At 36.5% G+C, this 25,000-nt stretch overlaps 1 protein-coding gene across 10 annotated transcripts in view; it reads right to left on the bottom strand.

Annotated features, from left to right (window-relative positions):
* LOC127431906 (receptor-type tyrosine-protein phosphatase mu-like) overlaps positions 1 to 25,000 on the bottom strand; it is a 359,297-nt gene that overhangs the window by 183,961 nt on the left and 150,336 nt on the right. For all 10 annotated transcript variants that reach the window (XM_051682542.1, XM_051682543.1, XM_051682548.1 and 7 more), the window contains exon 7: positions 15,926 to 16,219. In XM_051682542.1, coding sequence (XP_051538502.1) covers positions 15,926 to 16,219 — 294 coding nt within the window. The remainder of the gene's footprint in view (positions 1 to 15,925; positions 16,220 to 25,000) is intronic.

Below are 25,000 nucleotides of genomic sequence, written 5' to 3'. Positions count from 1 at the left end.
TCTGATGTTGTTCTGAACTGGGCATTGTGAGATGTTTGGACACAATGATTAATTTACGTGCTCGCAGGGGATGGTGTGAAAAGTCCGGAGGGATCCGACTTGTCTGTTGTAGACTGGAGGCAAAAGAACTCCTCAAAGACCTTGACAATATCGTGAAAGTCCCTGAAGAAATGTTTTCCTCTCAAACGGCTTAAACTCAGGAAAACACACTCTTATTTGTGTTGAATGCTAAACATTCTGCAGTTGTATCCTTGAAAAACTACACAAGCTCAAATGTTAAGACTGTGAAACCCAAACCCAAACACGCCCTCGAGGCATTTATGAAATTCCTCCCGGTCAGTGAAATATGTCCAGTAGTGATGTTTAAGTAGGCCAGATCGTATCACATGACATGTGAAGTTCAGCATTCTGGTAGCACCCACGCCCTTATTGTGTTACACATATAATCACTAACATACAATATCAAGTTAAGCCACAATCAAAGCTCTCATGTCATACACTGCTTGTCCAACTCAAATCATATTTCTTTATATTTACTGTAAGAAGAAATTACAAATAATCTTGTCTGCTGAAACATTAAGATTAAATCGTTCATGCCGAACAAAACCGTTAAGGATCACTCAAAAAGGAAATTCTGTCATGATTTACTCGCATTTCATGGAAGACTGAAAGTCATACGAGTTCAGAATGACATGAGGGTGAGCAAATGATGCCATAATTTTCATTTTTGGGTGAACTTTTCCTATTAAAAAGAGACACAGAGTATGGGTCAATAACAGGATGCTCATTTATTTGTATTTGTATTTTTTATTTTGCTCTGGATCTTTGAAGTTATTCAAAAAATACATAAAAAATGCAATTCACGACGAGTTGCGTGGCGCCATGTGAGAGTCGGACGCGTGAACGGCGAGCTCTGCGCACTTTGCTAGTTTTTATTACTTTTTGTGTCATAAACAGGTGAGGTTCAATACACTGTTTCATAATTGTTCTATGAATTCAATATGACAAAGAATATTTGGAGAGATTAAAAGACACTTAGGTGCTCAAGCTGATACCCCGGACAGGGCCGCAGACCGGGGACTCCGTTTGGACGGTGCAGCGGGAGAGATTCAGCGTCAACTGTTGAACATGACAGCAATGCTGGTGAAGGTCGTTGCTGACTTGGAGGATCTTGCTGTGACACGTCGATCAATCACTTCCATGGAGATGAAATTCTCTGAGTTGGTTACAAGAGTGGGAGATGTCGAGAAATGGATCGATTATCTGGAGTCATTGGAGAGGGAATTTGCTGCTAATCCACTAATCATAATTTTCTTTATTCATCACACATTTGCACATATACAGTGAAATTCTTCTTTTTCACAGGGTCAGCCATGATACAGCACCCCTGGAGAAGATAGGGTCAAGGGCCTTGCTCAAGGGCCCAACAGTGGCATCTTGGTGGTGCTGGGGCTTGAACCCCCAACCTTCTGATCAGTAACCCAGAGCCTTAACCGCTGAGCCACCACTGCCCCCTAGTGACCAAGATAGACTTGGAGCCTTGGAGCGTCTCTGGGAAAAGTTGGAAGACCTTGAGAATCGTAACCGATGAAACAACATCCGAATTGTTGGAATTCCTGAGCATGAAGAAGGCCGACATATGATGAAATTCCTAGACGAGCTCTTCCCGAATCTGCTCGACATAGCAGGCCATAAGCTGGAAATCGAGCGAGCTCACAGGGTTCCGGCTCGGCGATCCGCTAAGGGAGACAGGCCCCGATCAATTCTGGCCAAATTTCTGAGATCATCCGATAAAGATCTCGTGTTACGCGAGGCGAGGAATAAAGGAAGGCTTTCTTGGAAGAACCACAGCATTGTCTTGTTCCCAGACATTCAACAAGAGAGAAACGATTCAAGGAATGCAAGAAACTTTTACATCAACGGAAGTTTGCTTTTGCACTGATGTTCCCGGTCAAACTGAGAATAGATACTAAGGATGGCCGTAAGACATTTACACGCCCACAGTAAGCGATGTCCTTCATAAAGTCAATGGACTGAATGAGTAACTCATTGTGTGATACTGTCTTTACAGTCGAGACCTGACTCACTGAACATTCACTTGACCGTCCGAGGACCTGAGTGCCTTCTTTGTTCCTTTCTGTGTTGGTTCTGCCTAGTGGCCGGAGTTTGTTTTGTGGAGTAACACTCCTTCGGGACAGTTTGTGGATGAATATGCACGTTCTTTGTGCTTACGCCTCCTATTGGTTGGAGTTATTACTGTGGAATATTTCTTGCAAAACACTGGAGTGATTAGGGCATTTTTTTTGCACTCATGTAACAGCCGAGTGGACCTGACTCACTGAACATTCACTTGATTGTCCGAGGAAACTGGGCACCTTTTTTGTGTGTGCTGGTTCAGCCTAGCGGCTGGAGTTTGTTTTGTGCATCCAAACAAGGCCTTCACCATCACTGGATGTTGACAGCTCAACTTGTTCAAAACTTTTTTACTTTAATCAAGCCCAGTAACGCATCAGGAGTTTAATTGTATTGAAGAACACACACTTCATTCAGGAAGCGAGGTACGTGCAGTGTTCTGGTTACTCTCTGCATGCAGCGGGGCGGGCAGCCTGCGGCGCTGGAGGTTTCCATTGGGAAAGGGAAGGACTCAAGGGTAATGGCCTACTTCAGGGATAAAAGGCAGGTTTACTCTGTTTATTGTGCTGCTCATGTAAAATGGATGATAAAGATCCATTAAAATATGTAGGTCCAAACAGTTTGAAAACACAGTACAGTGTATTTGCTCTCAGTAAACACGTGGATTAAAATGGCATTATCTCTCAGTAAACCTGAAGAAGTGGATTAGTTCAGGTCTGTAAATAAACAGAATATCAGGTTTATTTCCATGTGTTTTTTTGTTTTCCCAGCTATAAAACAGAGTAGCTGTTCACAACTGGTTTGGCTTCAGGAACTAGATTTTACATTAGACATCAAGTAGCATATGCAACACAGATGAGATGTGTGAGATGGTTATGATACAAAAGTAAACAAAAACAAAAACTGCACAGGCCCAACAATATGCACATTTATTAATATGACAGGCTGAAAAGGAAATTGACTATTTTTTTTAAGTTCAGGGTGTGATTTACCAACAAATCCTGGGCAAAATATTGTATTTGTACCATTTATATTATCAAGTGACAGACGAATTTGCGCCCCCAAAAAATTTAAGTTTAATTGGACGCACGACTTTTTATGTCAACAACAAAACATATGGGAAGCGTTTTCTCCAAACCGCATGACTAAATAGTTTTCATAATTAGCATTGTTTTACCCTGCTGTCCTTTTTCCCTTTTTCCCTTAGCATTGTTCTTTTACCCTATTAAATATATAGTTATACAGAATGATTAGTTACAATTGGCATTGTTTTCCCTGAGAGCCATTTTCGGGTCTAAAAACCCAGAAGTTCTGATTTGGTTAGGAAGGGTAATATTTGAGGGGTTCATGAAGAATCTGGTTCAGCTAATAATTGTTGTAGACAGTGACAACGGCAAACATAATGATATTCAGTGGTGTTGAACGCCCGAGTCCTTTGGGTGCCGAAGAAAAGTTTTTTTCTCATTTCGACTCCTATTTATCCGTATCTGGGGCTTTTTGTAAGGATAAATAATGGCATGATGGCTAGTGGCAAGTGGAGAAGATGAGTTTGTCAGCATTCATTTGGTCGGAAGGAACAGCGATGGTATAACATATGCAAAGCAGCCCACACGGGACTGAACGAACAGGAAATTGCATCGCCTGTTCAATAGGCCAAAGAGATTAGACAGAGAGAGAGCGAATTACCATAGAAATTATGTTTCAAGCCCAAAAATTTGATCTACTGAACAAAAAAAATGGAAAAATAGAATGAAGCCATGATGTTACTTAGCTTGGCCAGAAATGCAAAAGGCAAAATTATTATTATTATTATTTATTTATTTATTTATTTATTTTTACTCTACTAATGGGCCCGCGAGAAAAAATATAATTGTCAATATATTAACAACTACAGTCTTGACCAACACAAAATAGGTATCGTTTGAAAGTTTAGAAGCTCTACTTTACAATGCATGTAGACATTATGACCAAAACTGAACAAGTGCTTTGAAATTTGCAGACAAATCAGAAGTATTCTGTTTTGATCATTTCTAAAAAAAAACATTGCACTGTACATATTACAGTAATCAGTAAAAACATCAAACTGATCAAATATCCATGTGTCATATGTTGTTGGAAAGCTCTCAAAGAGTAGAATACAACCAGCCTATTTGTTTTACTCACAAACAAAAATATAGTGAGTAATAGCTAAGTATATATCTTTAACAATTATGTTGGTGTTGCTTACTTGATGCATTTTCACTTATAACTTCACAAAACATAAACAGAACATAAAATATCACATATCATTACTTAGAGGAGGTGATTATCTTTCAAACGAGCCCAGACACAAGATAATCAGATGTATAGATCATTAGATAATCCACATGAAGCACAATGTTACATATGACCACCACGAGATGGCGCCAAATACACGACACAGACTTAATGATGACTCAAATGACACAGAATGAAACTCATTCTGTGAAATCTCATTAATAAAATCATGTCTGCATGCTATGCAAACCTTTAGTCATTGTTGTGTTTGCATGTGTAATTAGTTCTTATGTACAATTATTATGTTTTATTTGTTTGGAGATGTTTTTGGACACTATGATCAATTATGTTTTTAATGCTATAACTTTTGATTGCTTTGTCGTATCAACACAAACATTTTTCTCAAATAGAGCTGACATAATTGGGAACAAAACAAAAGCAGTTTTCCAGAGCCACCTTATTTACAAACAGAGATATATAATGTCAAATTAGAATAATAAAAAAATAAAAAAAACAATTTGGCTCGGAGAGTCTCAGAATGTATCATAATCTATATCATTTAAAAATGTGAAATGTTTTCTTTACAATGATACCAAACACTTGACCCTCATTTATTTTTATTTTTTTATTTTTTTTAGTTATAAGCCTTTAATTTTGTGTATGTCACTGAAACAGGAAATCTTAAAAAACACCTTCAGAGTTTAAAGGGTTAATGTTCAGAGTCATCTATAAGTAAGTCATTTGTAGGTTGACTCCCCTGAACTTTATTTTTAGTTTTCAAACTTTGACCCGCTGACCTTTTGAAGCACAGCTAATAGAGCTTTGAGTTTTTTTAATGGTTTTTTTTATTATTCAATTCTCTTTAAAAAAAAAAAAATCTTAATTTTTGCCTATATGATTAAACTATGAGTCAAGAAAGAGCCTTTAGAAGCACCTGACAAGTCGCATGATGTAGGGGTGGGCGAATCTTTATTTTATTTTATTTTGGTCAATAACGATACAAATCATGCAAACAGTTCCTTTTTGATTTAAAACAATGTCCAAATGAATGGCAGACCTGTCATGCCCAATGCACTGAAACAACTTCATCAATAAATAAATATAATTTTTAATAAGTATTTATCTTTATCTATTAAATTGGGCATTCTCTCTCAAAGTTCGATTTATTTATTTATTTATTTATTTTAAAAAGGAAGGACAAGCCAAAATTATCTTATGTGATAATCGTATGTTGTCGATTGAGCTTAACTTGAATTAAACCTGGAATATTCCTTTAAAATCTGGACTATTATCTTTCATTCCCTCTGCGTCAGTGTGCATTATTTGTCTTTCATTTATCGATCTCTCTTCCTCCTCCTCGTGTGGATTGGACAGCACTTGCAATTCACCATTAAAACTGAAAATTGACTCGTTTGCATTGAGCTCAATGTAAACTCTCAGCTCGCTAAAAGCCGTGTGGGGGACCGATATATCACCGTGCCCTGCCAATGTTATCTCCATGACGTTTACGGCTACGTGAGTGATTGCTGATACAGTAATGGAGATGTCAAATTGTTTTAAAATCCAATAATGGAGGAAGAGACTTAGCAATGGCAAACTGTTTGGTTTGGGCTTATGTGGCAGAAAAAAAAAAAAGGTGTGTGCACGACCGATTCTCTGCACAATCAGCACATTGAACTCAGAGCACAGAGTTTGTCCTCGACCGAGAAACACAACCTGTTTAATCGTCCATCTCTCTACTGAAGGAATGAATGTCTTTCAATCTTTCCGTGTGAAAGCGAGGCCTCTGTTTCCTGATACACGCAAGTATTAAACAGCAAATCGGCCAGTGGAGGGGTGGACAAGGGCGCAGCGAGAGCAAGCAAAGCTGCAAATTTTCATTTGTCAGTCAACATGTTTTCTGTCATGTGAGGATTGTTGGGTAGAGAGTGCGGTCAGATTGTGTGTGTGCATGCTGTCCGCTGCCTATCACAGCTGTTAGGAAGGAGGCTGATGATCAGAATGGAAAACTAACTTACTCCTTACTGTGCACTGCGTAGGGTACATTGCATAATGCACACTGCATTTAAAAAAAAAAAATTTTTTTTGGTGAAACAGTGGGCATTATGCAATGATAAAACTTAGTTGTCACATGACCTTGTTACATGTGAACAGCATCTCGGAAAAAATACTAGGCCTGTATATTACTAATATAAAAAATATGAAATATTAAAAATATTAATACTTAAAAATAATCATATTAATATTACAAAATTTATATATATATATATATATATATATATATATATATATATATATACATATATATAGTAAAACACTATATATTACTATAAAAATGACAAATATAATTTTTTTTATAAAATATTAACAACTAAAAATAAAAAATCATATATATTACACTATAAAAATACAAAATATAAAAAATCATATATATATATATATATATATATATATATATATATATATATATAGTAAAACACTATATTACTACTGTAAAAATAACAAATATAAAAACATTAATAAAATATAAATAACTACAAATGTAAAAATAAATAAATAAAATCATATATATAATATTACTACAGTAAAAATACTAAATATTAAAATATTAATACTTAAAAATATTCATATTAATATCTTAAATAATAACAAATATATAAAATATCTATTAAAATATTATATTTTACTATTGTAAAAATACCAAACAAAATACATTAATAAAATGTTAATTAAAATGTTAAAATAAATATATAAAAATCCTATACATTACACCTACAAAAATATGAAATAAGAAAAATTAAAAATGTAATATATATATATATATATATATATATATATATATATATATATATATATATATATATATATATATATATATATACACAAAACATAAAAAATATATTTAAAAATATTCATAACACTAAAAAAATAAAAAATGAAAAATATTAAGATCAAATACTACATATTTTGCTTTTTTGATTCAATTTCCTTTAAAAATGTCTTCATTATGGCCAGTATGATTAAATAATGAGTGAAGAGATAATTGCTTGGTTAATAAGGTTAATTTGTAAAGTCAAGTGAACCAAATTGCATTGTGGGCAGTGTTAATTTTAAGTGTCATTTTCTTTGTTTTCTTTTTTTTTTTTTTTTGTCTTTTGATGGAAATGTCCTTTAAATGTAGTCAATATTTCATCATGTCATATTCATTATTTTGAGTCAATTTTTAGTTTAATATTTTACTAAAATTTTAGTTGACGATAATGTGCAAAATTATTATTTGATTGTTTTGTTTTTTTATTAATATTATTATTATTTTGATTATCGTCGTGATGCATTTCTTTTCACCCCCCCCCCCCCCCCCCCCAAAAAAAAACCTCCAAAAAAAATGTTCATCAGTTATTCCATTGAACAATATACACAATATATACAATAAATACAATATATCGTGCAGTGTGCTCTGTTGTATACTGCACATTTTGGCTAATGTCCAAAGCATACAGAACATTTGCTTACTGTCCACACTTTATATACTACATACTTCAGAAATAGTACATGTAGTATGGTAGTTCACTAAGCAGTGCAACCAATACAATGTGAGTTTATGGAGAGAAGGCAACCTGTTGAGTGACTGTATGAGTGAAGGAAACAGGAAATGCAATCCTTTTTTTCTAAACAGCATGCTAACATGCGTCAGACTCCTGCAGAACAGAACGCAACAGACAATGACAGTCAGATCCTTTATTATCCTCACTTGCTCATTCACAGCACTTGACTAGAGGAGCATGTGAACGTGATACTATAATTGACAAATTCTGACAGGCAGCAGAGTGGCGCGCTCCCACGGTGACGGGCGTGAGTTGGCAGAAATCATGTCACCAAAGTGATAAGAGTGTGACAGGACTCCAAACACAAACGCAGGCGAGCTCCTGTCTATTGACCTTCATCAGTGGCCCGTCGCATGTAAACCACGGACGTTACACGAAGCTACAGTCCGTCTGCAAAACAGTTTATGGAACCTGGAGTGGAGTTGTTTGTGTGTGATATGTATACGCCAGGCCCTGGCACGAGCGCAGGTGCCACTGATAAGTGTTACGCCAACTGCGAAGTCTGTGTGAGAGCGACATGCCGTTCCTCTTCCAACGCTGCTTCCACTGGGATCCTTTTTCTCATGGTGAGGAGTCGAGTCGTTCTGAAGGTGACTTTCAAGAACGCTTTTTCACCTCCGTACAGGCGAGCTGAGAGAGATTTAGTTTCTCATTTCCAGCGGGATCAACATGTTTAATTTTCCTGTTGGGAGACACGCAGCGCAGAGGAGAGAGAACGGCACTGACTCTCAATGAGAGAGAGAGAGAGAGAGAGAGACATTTGAGGCGTTCTGACTGTTTTATCGTCTCTCTCATCGACAGCTCTTCCATCAAACCAACCTGTCACTTTATTGCCTACACTTCTAAGCCTCAAAAACGACTAAAACAGATCAAAATCTGCTTTTCTTACATGTGAAATAAAAACGACATTTTGAAGTAAAAATTGGCAAATCTCATGAAAGCAGTCCAGGTCATGTTCTTGACATTATGCAACGATGAATGTTACAAAAAGATCTTAACTTATCTTCTGATGTAGTGTTCTAATGGTTGCGTCATTCAGATTCGCAAAATAGCACGTCTTGGCAATTTTTATGCATTTTCTACTAAATGAATATGCAGTTTAGAGGCGTGCCTCCAAATGCCATTAATAAAGGGTGGTGACGATGCAAATGAATCAAATTGCACCAACAAAGTGATTTGTCAAGTCTAAAAGTCATTGCAAATGACTATGAATGAAAGTCATTTTTTTGCTGTGAATCATGCTTTCAAGAGACTTTGAGAACGGAGAATACATAGAACGCCCTTTGATGACACGTTAATGTGAAATTGTATTATTTCTCATGAAAAATTACTTTAGAACTCCATATCATAACTGATAACATCTTCTACAACTCTTAGATAAAAAAGAAAGCCTGTTAACAATTTATACACTAATCAAGTGGGAATTTAATGTTTTAAACATTGCTTTTAGCTGTCGAATTACTGTGAAATATTTCAAGTGGTGGTTCTGTCCAGCGCTAGTTTAAAGTGTGCCGAAATGAGCGCTGGACATTTCTAAACGATCAGCGATCAGCCTCCGTGTCACTCTCGGGCGCAACTTCAACATAGCGACGATATTTGCGGTTTAAAATTCAGATTATGTATTAATATTAGTGGTGCGATGGCTTAACGTATATATTGTATTTTCTTCTTTGTGATTTATGAGTTAAAGAAAAGTGTCTTACACGGGTAAGTCCCATATTATATTGAATACAAACAAAATAGTTATTATTATTATTATTGACTGAGAGACGTACTGTGAGTGTACATTTGGTGCATGCAAAAGCCTTCTTTTGGAGGGTGTGTCCAACATGTTTGCACGTGTAGTTATTTGCACAATTTGTCTTAGTATATCACCTGCAAAATGCCCATGACGCACACATGCAATCTGATTATTTGGCACCCTTTATTGGGGTCTTAGTAAATTCTGTGCCTAAACTGTTGTCACTTGATCTCAACACGTTACATGTGAGTGGCGTCTCTGAAAAAAATACTGTATTTTACTACTATAAAAACACAAAATATGAAAAAATTTATATTTAAAAATATTAATAATATTAATATTTGAAACATAAAAAATAAATATAGAAAAATATATAGAAAAAACACAATATTTCTACATATATAAATATAAAAATATATAAAAATCATATTTATTACTACTATAAAAATACGAAATATAAAAAATATTAATACTTTAAAAATTCATAATATTAAAAAATATATATATATTCAAATATATAGTAAAACACTACATATTACTACTGTAAAAATAATAAATATAAAAATATTCAAAAAATATTAATATTTAAATAATATAAATAATTATAGTATGTAATAACAATACGATATATTATTACTATAAAATACTTACAAATACAAAATAGTACAAAATCTATATATAACCATAAATATATATATATGTTGTTTTTTTTATTCATACTATTTTGCCTTTTTTAATCTCATGAAACCTGTCAAGAACAGTTACAGGTCATATTTCACCTGACATCAAAAGAAAAAAAACAATAAGACGTTACATTTTATACTCAGAAAATTACTTGTATTTTTATGACAATATAATTAAGTTTTTATTACTGCATACATCATGATAGTATTTAGGATGATAAAAAAAAAAAGCATATATATATATATATATATATATATATATATATATATATATATATATATATAAATTAACAAATATTGAAAAACCAAGGCATGTCCAAACTTGTATCTGGCCTTTGTAATATTTGCCGTATTATTGTCAAAAAAGAAATACATGAACATTACAGAATTGTTATGAAAATAAATCTTTAAAAAGGCTTTCTTTTCTTTACACAAAATATCTTTTTTTTTTCATTATGAAGTGAAATGTGATCTGTGTTAGCGTGATATTCACATACATATCTATTAGACTGTGATGTTTCATTTCATGAACTAAATCTTGAGAAGTCGATAAGAATATTCAAAGGTTCTTGTTTCCTTCCACCACCAGAGAGACGGATGATTTCAGCAGAAGAGAGAACGATGATAGTTTCAGTGGAACAGAGCGTGAAAATCAGACGTGTAAAGAGACGAAAGAGTCCAAAAGAGAGAAATATGGAGCAAAGAGCCAGAAATCATTTGTATGTAGGAAAGAAGAAGTCTGCGGCAGGACATTAAAGAACGAGCTATGATCCCATCACTCAACACGTGAATATTTACTGAGCTGAGAGACAATCTGACAAAATAACGCTGTCATTTTAAAAACTTGATTCTCCATATTTTGAGATAAAACAGTTGATTTTACTATGAAAATATACTTGACCTTTCAGAACTCAAAACTTCCTCCCCAGTAAACTAAACTGATCAAAACTAAATTGCAAAAGCATAGTATAGATAGTTCATTTCAACAAGATCCTTGTTCATTTCAGACTGATCTGAACTGTTTGAGCAGCACATTTCAGCACTGACTGTTTTATGAATCTCTCTTAATGTAATGCACATTTATAAAGATGCTGTTTGAAGATGATAGTGTGCTGTTGCATAAAGATGACTTCGAAGATTTAAAGACACAACAGGAAGAAAAACAACGGCCTGTTTAATTGTAAAGGTCAGAAAGAGGGTGAAAATGATCATGAAAACAAAATTATGTTTTTGGAACATTTAAGAACTGATAGAAAATCCATCATTTTTACAATTGATGAAAAAGCAGAAACTATCTGATTTTCTATTAGCACAGACTGACTTTAGCGCTGATCAAACACTGATGACCGTTCATGTATTTATACTTCATTTCATCCGGGTGACAAAGATTGCTCCAGACACACATTCAATTATTCAACACATTATATAAACAAAAGGAAATTACGAACAAAAATATTGGTGGCTTAGGAAAGGCCAAACTTGTATTTGTCTTTTTCATAAAATATTTTAAAACTGAAATATGTAGGTAGAACTGTAAAGAGTGTTAATCTGCCAATCAGGCACATTTATTTGTTAATGCAGTAGGGCAATATGGCTACAAAAATTATATCTCCATATACGTATATAAAAATTACACACAATATGTATCTTAATAATTATATATTTGCTCGGAAATGGCATCATTTATTTATTTCTTTTTGTACGTTTATTTATTTATTTATTTATTTATATCAGAAGAACCATAATTTGAACCCAACAGAAAACATAAAATATAAAAATGTTTTTAATGCATGAAGTAAAAATCTAGTTAAAAATAATGAAGGCATGTTTTACACAGTTTTACACTAAATCAACACAAGGGGTAATTCTATTGAATAATTTGCATTTTTATGCACCAATACAACAGAACAGTAATAATAAGCACTATTTACCTAAATTTATTTTTATTTTATTTATTTATTTTTTTGCCTTCTAAAATATTTCTTGTGAATAAACAGGATGTGCAAAAACTACAAATTAACTCACTTATTTTTTGGAACACTATTGATATTTATTATAATACTGAATTATTATTGTGTAACCCAGTAACGTTTATTATTATAACATAATGCTGAATTATTATTATTATTATTATTATTATTATTATTATTATTTCTATGATTAGATTTGTTAATTTTATTTTTATTTATTTTTATGTAGATTTCTCGCGCATTTACTTCACCTTTTATTTTGGCGGTGAAATGAAAGTGCAGTCAGTGTGTATTTCCCAGTTTAATGTTCCTCATTAAAAAATTTCAGCAAAATGCTGTCATCTCTCCTCATTTTCTGTGAGAACTGTGAAAACAGTATATAAAGCTTTTAAGCTCAGATTGGACCCATCAGAAAAATATAATCATCAAAATATTAATAACTACAGTCTTGATCAACACAAAATCGGTATCGTTTGAAAGTTTAGAAGCTCTACTTTCCAATGCATGTAGACATTATGACCAAAACTGAACAAGTGCTTTGAAATCTGCAGATAAATCAGAAGTGTTCCGTTTTGATCATTTATAAAAAACAAAAAAACTGCACTGTACATATTATTGCAATCAGTAAAAACATCAAACTGATCAAATAAGCATGTGTCATATGTTGTTGGAAAGCTCTCAAAGAGTAGAATACAACCAGCCTATTTGTTTTACTCACAGATAAAAATATAGTGAGCAATAGCTAAGTATATGTCTTTGACAATTGTATGTTGATGTTGCTTATATGCCACGTTTTCACTTATAACTTCAATGAAAAATAAATGGAACATAAAATATCACATATCATTACTTAGAGGAGGTGATTATCTTTCAAACGAGTCCACGCACAAGATAATCAGATGCATAGATCATTAGATAATCCACATGAAGCACAATGTTACATATGACCACCAGGAGATGGCGCCAAATACACGACACAGACTTAATGATGACTCAAATGACACAGAATGAAACTCATTCGGTGAAATCTCATTACTACCTTTAGTCATTGTTGTGTTTGCATGTTGTGTTTTTTATTAATTTTGCAGTGCTGAAGGATTGCGATTTTCACACTATTGCTTGATTTCATACTGCAAGCAAAATCATTGCGATAATATAGTGAATATTCGATATATCACCCAGCCCTACAACACAGATAGTTGCAAAATGACCAAATATCAGCTGATTAATCAGGCTGGATGATATAAGTCATATTTATATACACCCATCAGCCACAACATTAAAAGTACCTGCCTAATATTGTGTAGGTCCCCCTCACATCCAGTGATGTGAACACCTTGTTGATGAAAGAGGTCAACAGAGAATGGCCAGACTGGTTCAAACTGACAAAGTCTATGGAAAATTAGATAACTGCTCTGTACAATTTTTGTGAGAAGAATATCATCTCTGAATGCTCTTCTGAGATGCGGGTTGGTGTATATATATATATATATAAAACAACTTCTATTCTATTCAACTTCTATAAGGTCTATAATCTGAAACTGTGTGCAGCCTGTCATTCATTACTGATCCAGTAATTAGCACCTGATCGCAGGTGAGTGTGTTCAACAGAAAGTGTCGCAGTAACTGCAGCTATGAGCAGTATGTTTGCTATGCTGAGGTCACATGAGGGGCCCCGTGTTAACCAGAGGTGTCTAGGGCAGGTTTCGGCATGCAAACACCCCCATCAGCCCGTCTCAACTCCTTCAAAGTGGCACTCTCTCCTGTCGACACCACAGATCATCTACTGCCACTCTGATATCTGTAAGAGTCGTCTCCTTTACACCCAACAAGATCTGAAGATTTATGCTCGTTCCTGCATGCTCACAGTCTAAACAGAGACACGATGGATTACAGCGATGATTACTGAACATTTCAGACAATTATCTGCCTTATTTAGGTGATAGTGGACAGTGGTGTTACTTTGATATAATTATATCATGGTACTGAGGAATTATATTACCATGGTATTTACAGTACATGGTACTCCAAGGTGCTTAAACAAATACTATGGTTTCACCATGGTACTGTACATGTCAAAAAACATCAGCATCATTGGTACTTTGCTGTTGCTAACCGTCAGCCAGGGCAAAATAAGATATGTTAATGACCAGACGAGTGTGTTTAATGAAATGGTAATTTATGTAAATGCAATGTTGCTGTTGCACTCTTCATTGCCCTGAGCATCTCTCAACCGATTGGCTGATGAATCATGTGATGCGCTAATGGGCGGTTAGCGCACAGGCTAATGGAAAAGCGATTAGCATGGCGTGGGAGAGTCACACAGCGACCCTGCGCGTTACTAACGCTGCTCTAATCACAACAGTCATTGGAAATAAGAGTCATTGCACCTGTTTAATTACTGTGATAATTGCATGTCGTTTGCTCGTGGGCCGTGGGTTCGCAGCAAATGTGCCCAGTGCTTTGACAACCCTTAATAACGCTAATGTTCCCCTCCACCATTAGCAGAGAGACGCTGCACCCCCCCCAGGTGCGATAGATTGGCTGGGCCGTGTGCCGCTGCCTCTCATACTGTGCTGGAAGAAGAATTGTGTAAACAACAACAAACACAAGTGTTTATTTATTGAAATTAATTTAGCTTTAGTCTCCTCCTGAGTCCGATGTTCAACAATGTTCTCTCGCAACAGAAGCTCCATCAAGGCAAATGAGCAGAACATCTGCGCTAGCGAGGCGAGGTAATGCGCTCATTGTCTTGTCTACTCATAAACGGTATCAAAATGTTGCGACTCACTAAAGGCCATTTCAAATGACTCACATCAACGTTCCCCACTGCTTGAACTCTACGATGTGAAGCATCAAACTACAGTATAACACCTGGCAACATGTTGATCAGACTGCCAAAACTTAAGACTTTTTTATTTTTACACAATTGTGGATTGAAAATGTGAATTAATAGTTTTCATAGTTTCAATAGTTTTCAAGACAATGCCTTCTCAAACTAATATGACTTTCTTCTGCAGAACACAAACAGCTATTTCTTTTTAAGAATGTATGATGTGTTTATATCCATACAATGCAAGTCAATGGGGTCTAACACGACTCCAGTAGTTTAATCCATGTCTTCTGAAGAGAAATGATCAGTTTTGGGTGAGAAACAGACCAAAATGTTACTCCTTTTTTCCACTATAATCTTGCCATCTGCAGGTTCCAAGTCTCCTTACGCAGTCATGATTTGAAGCTCGATTACACTTACTCGTGATTGATGCACTTTTATGGTCCCTTTATGTACTTTTGGAGTTTGAAAGTTTTGGACCCCATTGACTTGCATTGTATAGATATAAACCTATTCCTTTAAGAACTATAAAGTGGGCATAATGTAAATCAGACGTTTTTATCCAAAGTGCCATCTTTAAGCAACCTTCCGGTTCCCAGCCCTGACCTTTACCACCACAGCACACCATTATATCTGAGCTATACAATTGTACGCGTGTTCATCAGAGATAAGATTTAGTTGAAGAACCGTATGAAGTCGCTAACCTGCACACTTGGTTCTGGCTCTGAGCGGCGGTCCTGGAGCTCCGGTTCCTCCCTCGTTTGGTCTGGTGAGGAGGACGCTGATCTCATACTCGGTGTCGGGGTCCAGGTGACCGATCTTGTGGTTTGGTTTGTCGACAGGTTGGTTGTCAATGAGGCTGCCGGAGAGCGTGCGGTACTCCACCTCTTTCTCGATGATGGGGCCGTCGCCGTTGATGGAGTTGGCATTGAGTTGGATCCACAAGTAGGTGGCGCCTACAGCAGTCAGCTGAGGGGGAGCGATGGGGATCGGAGGCTCTGTTGAATAAATAAAGAGCGTTTAAATTAGTGAGGTTGCGAACATTAATATAACATTACACTAACATAACATAAGGTTAGTAGCATCTTTGAAAGATATTTAGAAAGATATTGATCATTTGGCATTATATGTAAAAACAATCATGCCAATAAAGTAATTTAAAATGTAAAGTATAGACCACTTTTATAGCATATTTGACAGTTTTGGGAAGTGACGTCCTTTTTGTTGTCAAACACATTCAAAACAACAGGGAAGGGGGGATTCAAAGGCAGCTGTAACACTGACACGATGTCATAAAATGTCAGCATTAAAATTTGGACCATGTTGTTTGGTGGCAAGATGCTCCCTGGATGTGTGGAACTAACGAAAATTAAAAACACACATGCACGCAGCAGTAAAGCGAGACGAAATTAGGTGAGCGAAATTTTGGCCAGCTTACTGTAAAATTGTTATTTACAGTCTAGCTGGCTAGTAAAGTCAGATGATTTCTTTATGAGCTCTGAAATCGACCTTACAGTTCGCTCCAATTTCAATGAATGAAGCCACACAAGTCACGCGCTTGTAGTGTTAAGAGCTTCATTGAGTATAATGCGAGCGGACAAATATTCCCAACCTATTCCCAAGCATCTTAACTACTATAACTACTACTATATCGCCTTTCTTGTGTAGACGCACTCAGTGTCAATAAGATAACGGTATGGATAAGTCTGGATAAGTCACTTCAGGTTAATGTACATTATTTAAACTTGTATATTTTCTGTTGCACTATCCTGGCAATAAAAAAAGTCACTTCAGGTAAACATTTGATGTCCTTTGTGAAAAGTTGATGCCTCAAAGTCTTAATTAAAGGATCTGGCAATGACACCATGTTGTTCGTTATTAGTATTTTTTTTTTTTATCCCCTTTTCTCCCAATTTGGAATGCCAAATTCCCACTGCTTAGTAGGTCCTCGTGGTGGCACGGTTACTCACCTCAATCTGGGTGGCGGAGGACAAGTCTCAGTTGCCTCCGCGTCTGAGACCGTCAATCCATGCATCTTATCACGTGACTCGTTGTGCATGACACCGCAGAGACTCACAGTATGTGGAGGCTCATGCTACTCTCCGTGATCCACGCACAACTTACCACACGCCCCATTGAGAGCGAGAACCACTAATCACGACCACAAGGTGGTTACCCCATGTGACTCTACCCTCCCTAGCAACCGGGTCAATATGGTTGCTTAGGAGACCTGGCTGGAGTCACTCAGCACACCCTGGATTCGCAACTCCAGGGGTGGTAGTCATCGTCAATGCCTGGTAATTTTGTTAATGAAATGGTGAGATCAGTGAAAGCTTCAACAAAGAGCCTGTTTAATTCCATCTGTGTCTTCGAGCTTTAATCTTAAGTGGGCACAATTAAGCGGCGGTCTCGCACAAAAAAACAACTTCCAATCTGGAGTGTAATCTTCTGACGGGGCGGAGAGGTTTCTCTGTGGTAATGAGTTAAACCAATTAATTTCCTGACCTTCATTGTTTTACATAGGAGCTCAATTTCATTAGTCACCACCCCGACGGTCCTGCTCCAGTTCACCCGTGACCCAATTCACAACAGCCCAGAATGCCAAACACACTTACGCATGTAGAAGTGTGTAAGACACCCATCAGAGCGTGAAAATCTATTAAGAAATATAAGCCAATTTGCTTCCCTGTCAGTAGAAACCTGAACACATATGATAACTATGAGTTGTCATTTCATTATTTAACTAATATGTTGATAATTTGTATCATTACTTTCTCGGTAAAAAAAAAGATTGAAAGAGACAGCGTGCACTAGTAATGTCCCACAAGTAAAAATCCCAATCGTTTTCGCCATTTAACAATAACGTATAAATCTTTCAAGACAGATCTCCAAAAGTGACGATACAAGCTTCTGTTCAGCTTTTGAAGTCACCTTTTTAATTGTTGAATTCACGTTTATATACGGTACTGTATTATCCATAATCCTAAAGAGAGATCCACCAATCAGAGAAGTTGCTGTTACCATTGAAGCGGAAATCATGGATGTCTGACATAACAGTGACTGCCCATGAAGCTTTGCAAATTATGTATCCTTACAAATGTATCTTTAAACAAAATGTATATGTACTTGTGTATTTTGTTATATATGTAGCCTTCAAATGGAGTCGGAATAATCGTAATTACGAGTTACAAACACTTGAATGACCAATCAAAGTCGTATTTACCAGTGGGAAAACCAACTCAGCAGTGGTGGCTCAGCGGCTAAGGCTCTGGGTTACTGATCAGAAGGTTGGGGGTTCAAGTCCCAGCACTGCCAAGATGCCACTGTTGGGCCCTTGAGCAGGGCCCTTGAGCAAGGCCCTTGACCCTATCTGCTCCAGGGGTGCTGTATTGAGGCTGACCCTGCACTCTGACCCCAGCTTAGCTGGGATATGTGAAAAAAAGAATTTCACTGTATATGTGCAAATGTGTGATAAATAAATATAATTATAAAAATATTAATTAAACTCTGAATTTGATAAAAATACAGAGCTGCTGAGTTGCATAGCTTACATATGTCATTTATTCTTAATAATACTGTATTTTTGTACTCTGGAAAATCGAGATTTTGACATTATTGCTTTTGTGTGAATAATTTACGTTACATTTCTCGTTTCAACATTTTGTACTTCAGACCTTTGTTTTGCTGGACAAGAAAAACGAGCTTCATACCATGTGACTCACATTTGGTTTTCGACCATTGAAAATGACCATTAACCATTTTCGAATGGAGCCCAATTAAGAGCCACATATCTCTGGGATTTAACCACAGAGGGCCTTAAAAATTAAGATACAAAAAGGAAAGTTCTGAACCAGAATCTTTAAGGATATTAAGATATCTGTAATACTTCTGGAGTTATAGGCACTCCAACTTTGGAAAAACAACACAAAAAAAGTGCTTTTACCCCATTTTTGGACACCATTGGCGATGTTAGAAGGGTTGTGTCAACATGGAAGATAATGGAAAGCAATGATTTTGCAAACTTTTGTTGCTTTATTTCAATAATATTAATTTGTTTTACTGTATATGACAGTCAACTAATCTCCCCTTTTCTTCCCAATTTGGAATGCCCAATGCGCTCTAAGTCCTCATGGTGGCGTAGTGACTTGCCTCAATCCGGGTGGTGGAGGACGAATCTCAGTTGCCTCTGTGTCTGAAACGGTCAACCCGTGTATCTTATAATAATTATAATTTTCTTTATTTATCACACATTATACATTTGCACATATACAGTGAAATTCTTCTTTTTCACATATCCCAGCTAAGCTGGGGTCAGAGTGCAGGGTCAGCCATGATACAGCACCCATGGAGCAGATAGGGTCAAGGGCCTTGCTCAAGGACCCAACAGTGGCATCTTGGAGGTGCTGGGGCTTAAACCCCTGACCTTATGAACAGTAACCCAGAGCCTTAACCGCTGAGCTACCACTGCCCCCATGTGGCTTGTTAAGCATGCTGCCATGGAGACATAGCTCGTGTGGAGGCTTCACGCTATTCTCCGCGGCATCCACGCACAACACTGAGAGCGAGAACCACATTATAGCGACCACGAGGAGGTTACCCCATGTGACTCTACCCTCCCTAGCAATCAGGCCAATTTGGTTGCTTAGGAAACCTAGCTGGAGTCACTCAGCACACCCTGGATTCGAACTAGCGAACTAGCGAACTCCAGGGGTGGTAATCAGCGTCTTTACCACTGAGCTACCACTTGTTTTAAGCAAATTAATCAATAATTTGTTAGATACCATGCATTAATAAGTCATATAGGTTGGGAAAAAATAGCTTTTGCAATAGTTTATTGTTTATTTCTTTTGGTTTGGCTTCTGAATTTTGTTTCCAACTTGAATGTGTAACATTTTGTAACATTAAATGTCACTTGAATATACCTGAAGGCAGAATTAATTCTAATATAATGTATTTTATACTTGTAATCAATGACGTATAGTAAATAGCTTTATATTTTATCATATTTTTGTATTTTTTTGGATGCAATGCTATATGAAATGAGTAGTTGGTATACAGTATATTAATGTTGGCCACACAGTCGTGTTTAGTTGCACTTTTTTTGCTTTGTAACATCGTGATTCATCTCCAAGCTGGTTAGTTTGCTTAAAGATCTCTTTATTGAAGTATTATCTAATATATCTGTAGAGAAAATGAAAGGAGAAATTCTTCTGGAACTGTGACTGCTGTGAAAGTGTGCAGTTTCACTCTATAATATAGAGGAGATCCAATCATTCTCTATTTGTGCTAGTGAATATAAAGCCTTCACCGTTGCTCGTGGAGTATGAGTGCAGCACTTCAGCATACATGAATACAATCATACAGGATTGTGGGGGCTTGTGTACTACCGATTGAGAGCTCATGAAGGCTGAATTGAAGTAGCAGGTCTGTGGAGTTCAGGAAGTGCACAACAGCATATTGATTTGAAGCGTGGAGAATGCCAATTACAGCTGCAGTAATGGATCATCCATCATACTGACAGCTCTGTGCAGGTGTGACCAAAGACAAGCATCACTACACCAACACCCACAACAACAACAACGTCTCTATCTGTCGGCTCATATATTAGTGCTGTATGAGTTAAACGCTCTCAAGTTAAATGACACAAGATAATGATGATATCGCTGAATATGTCAAAGAAATGAGTGCAACACAGCTGATAATTCAGGGGAAAGTTTCATTGTTCAGGAGGGATAATGGAGTGCTCACTTATGTCTCCTGTAAGCCTCAGATGTTTCTCCTAAAGTTCCTTAAGTAAAACAGACACAAACGAGTCAATTGTTGACATACAATAAGAGTTTAGAGCTATAAAATAAATGTGAATAGCATTGCTCAGATCTATTGCTCATTTGAAGAGAAATGTTTTCTGATTTTTGATGGCCAACTTTGGTATCTTGGCAAATCTGAGCACAGTTTGGGACATTGTTGAGATCTCTAGAGAAGACACATGTGAGACTAATGGAGTTTTTTTCTCAGGATAAACATCTACTTCAGTACTCTTCAGTAAAGTGTCCAAAATTTGGTTTTGATACAAAAACTAGATGAAGGTATTGCACTAACTGAAGAGCCACATGTGTCACACTCTCTTGATAATAGTGTATTTCTAGACTATATAAAAATGAGATTTTGACATTACTGTTTTTATGTAAATAAGTTAAAGTATATTTCTCTTCTCAACATAATTTGTATTTCAGACCTTTGTTTTGTTGGACAAGAAAAACTAGCTTCATACAGTGTGACACACGTTTGGTTTTCGACCATTGAAAATGGGTAAAATTGAACAATTTACGCATGCAGTCATGTTGAGAGCCCCATATCTCTGGCATTTAACAATATAGGGTCTCACTAATGTAGATACAAAAAGTAAAGTTTGTTCTGAACCAGAATATAAAAGGATATTAAGATATCTGTAATACTTCTGGAGTTATAATCAGTCCAACTTTGGAAAAACAACACAAAAAAGTGCTTTTACCCATTTTTGGACTCACACCATTGTCATATAATGCAACAAGTGGTGCTGAAGTCAACTGATTTTAGTAATAGATCTACCAATCTCTGTGTAAAAATAAAATAATGATGCTGCCACCTTTCTAAGGTTATTTTTTTGACCTGTAGTTTTGCTCCAAAATCATAAGCGAAAACTGTCATTTGACCCCCTTCAACATAATAATGGATTACTCAGTAAATATTGATCTGTGGCATTTCATATTATGGCTTTTATAGTCATTTATGTTTATCTTCCTGCTGAAAGATTATTAACAAAATCAACATTTTCAACCGGGAATGTTTTAGAAATTTGGTTGATTTGACCAATGTGAGACTTGAGGATGGACGCTTTTGACTTGGACCTGTAAGCAACCACCTAGCACACCGTAACATTTTGAAAGTGAGTTTTGCACGAACAAGCAATACTGATATGTACAAATCTAGTTTACAAACACTGTCTTAAGCTATCTGTCTGTTATACTGTCTTTGTGCACATTTATCTGAAGGGATAAATTGATTGGGCTGGTAGTTTGTCTCTATAAGTGACTTGGTCAAACCTTTTCAAAACATATTCTCGTGTCATAACACGTCATCGTCTCTTTCTCTGTTCAGTAATATCACATCTGGTGATTTAAACGACTTTCGTGTGCAATCTAAACTCTCTGTCTCTGTCTTGTAAGTTGCTCGTTGTGGCACGAAACAACATCTCAGTTTCACTCTCACAGACACAGAACAGCTGTTGAGCTGACAACGAGAAGACCAAACGCAGGGAAAACAGTGTATTGTCTGAAGAAGACTTCAGCGATCTCTCCTCAACAAGACGCATTTAACAGGACGACTTACTGAACGTTTAATACTTACTGTTGGAGGTTTGATCAAATAGTAATAGTGATACTTGACTTAACAAACACCAGTAATAAAGAGGAACTAAATATGTCGCAGTCAGCAGCTGAAGGACATTAAATTGTTAAATTAGTGTAAAGGTCATGTGACAATAGTGTAAGTAATGTGGCCCTTAGTCCGCCAGAGGTCAGAGGTCATATAGTGTCAGTGCTCAGCTGTTACTGCGGTCTGATCCGAGTGGGGCGAGTGTGTATGTCACCTGTGCGTGTCTGAGTGTTGCTGTAATCCGAGCAGAGACATCACAGCTGTGTGTGTGTGCGGCAGGTGCAAACACACACACACACACACACACACACACACACATCGTGGTCTGTTATAATTAGAAGCACAGCCACACCCCAAAACCCACATGATTACCACACGTGCTGTTTGATATTACAGGCCCTGTTATTTGTCCATGTTTTGATGTTCTGTGGTTTTCCAGTCCCAAAAATCCCTTTCTGCCAGGGGATTTAAGCGAATGTGATGTCACAGTGATCTGAACACATAGAAAAATCGCTTTCCTGGTGGCCGAGAGTCATGTGATTTCTGTTTCAGATGGCCGTTAGCACAGGTCAAAAATGACACCAACTTTTCCTCGATCCGTTTGTCTTTCTTGACTTCTTTTGCAAATATATTTCACCACAAAATCCAAAAATAGATCATATTTTGCATGAAAATTTTTTTTTTTTTTAAATGCCCAGAAACTTAAAGCAAAGAGGAGATTTTGCAAAGATTACCTCTCTAATAAATAAATACACAAATAATGTGTTTCATTCAATGCATGTGTTAATTAGCTTTGGCACGCAAAAAGTCAATAAAAACTTGCCAGTAGGACAATAAGTTTATTAGAACCTGCAACATAACATGGTTTAAATTTATTTATAAGGAATAAGTGATAGTTTGACCCTCGCTTATGTAAGCAACACGAGCGAATCAGATTAAACCGTCTATTAATGAAAACATCTACACGATTTGTGTGTCTTCTAACGAGTGTGATCATCATAATTATAGTGTATTTAAAACCAAGCAGTGCAATATTGAGAGCTGAGAAACAGTCTCCTCTGCAGAGAGGCGGTGTTGGACGCTCACAGGACAAACAGAGCAACACACAGCACATAAGCGAGAAGATCGATGGCAAACCGCAAGTAGATTGTACTGTAGCGGTACAGCTTGTCGAATCTGCCAAACATTATGTTATGTTCTGCTGCTATATTACATCAAACATGTTGTTTTATTTACGCCGACATCATGCTAATCGGTGGATTTGTGAGGCAGAAACAGCAGCAGTAAAGTTGCATTTAATATCCAGCCTCTCCAGAGGACACGGAGCATGACACTGAGGAAGATGCTCATTAGTAACAAAAACAAGCTTATTCAAAAATCTGACAACATAAGAAACCCGCGATTACACGAGACTTATTATTCTCTGGTTTTGAAGTCGAAATGTAAATGGATATGAGCGCAACACTTACGCACGTTATAACAACTTATGCACATGTTATAACAACACTTACGCACAAGTTATAACAACACATACACATATGTTATAAGCCGGTAATAACGCAGGTAAAGTTTACATGCAAAGTGAAATGGGGAAGAGGCAAAAATTACATGTGCCGATCGTATTTTGCTTAAAGGTACAATATGTAACATTTTTCATGTAATATTCGCCATTTTTTTTGCCAATGTGTGAACGGCTTGTAACGCAACTTAAAAAATGAGCCCTTCCCGGACTTCCTAAGTTGCCTATTAAAGCCTGTAGACTGATTTTCATGCGAAGGGAGCGGGTCGCTTTTGCCGGGAAAGTCCAAAGGACGTGACGTTTATGCGCGCTCCCGAGAGCCTCAGTGCTTCTCTTCCGCTATTCAACAGCGACAACAAAACTGCAACACTAGGTAACGTTATCTTAGAGATGGAATCCTGCAAACGTCCGGCTCCCAGCACAACACCGACTCCTACACAAACTCTGAGTAAGACAAAAACATTTATCTACTGAATCCCGTCTGGCTAAGCGGGAACATGATCGTGGTCGAGCGAAAACATCGGCAGGACATTTGATTCCTGGAGGGACCTTCGTTCGGTTTTGGGGATCAAAACTGACCCTGAATTGGCGTTCTTCTTATTGGACAGGTAAACTTCCATAACTGCAAAGCATGTGAAATATAGTGCCATAAGGATTGATCTGTGTCATTTTAGATAAACTACAATAACACATGAAATGAATGCTAGTCAATGTTCAAGATAATGCAAAAAGCTCCATTCATTAGTGTAACGTAACTTGATTATTCCAAAAATATATACATTCTATTATTATAAAACAATAGCACATCGATATATCAACATGACAGTTGTGATGGAATCACATCAAT

The sequence above is a fragment of the Myxocyprinus asiaticus genome, chromosome 41, assembly GCF_019703515.2.
Source record: "Myxocyprinus asiaticus isolate MX2 ecotype Aquarium Trade chromosome 41, UBuf_Myxa_2, whole genome shotgun sequence".
Classification (NCBI taxonomy): Eukaryota; Metazoa; Chordata; class Actinopteri; order Cypriniformes; family Catostomidae; genus Myxocyprinus; species Myxocyprinus asiaticus.
The sequence above is the reverse complement of the archived record's forward strand: the minus strand, read 5'-3'. Positions and strand labels throughout refer to the sequence as shown.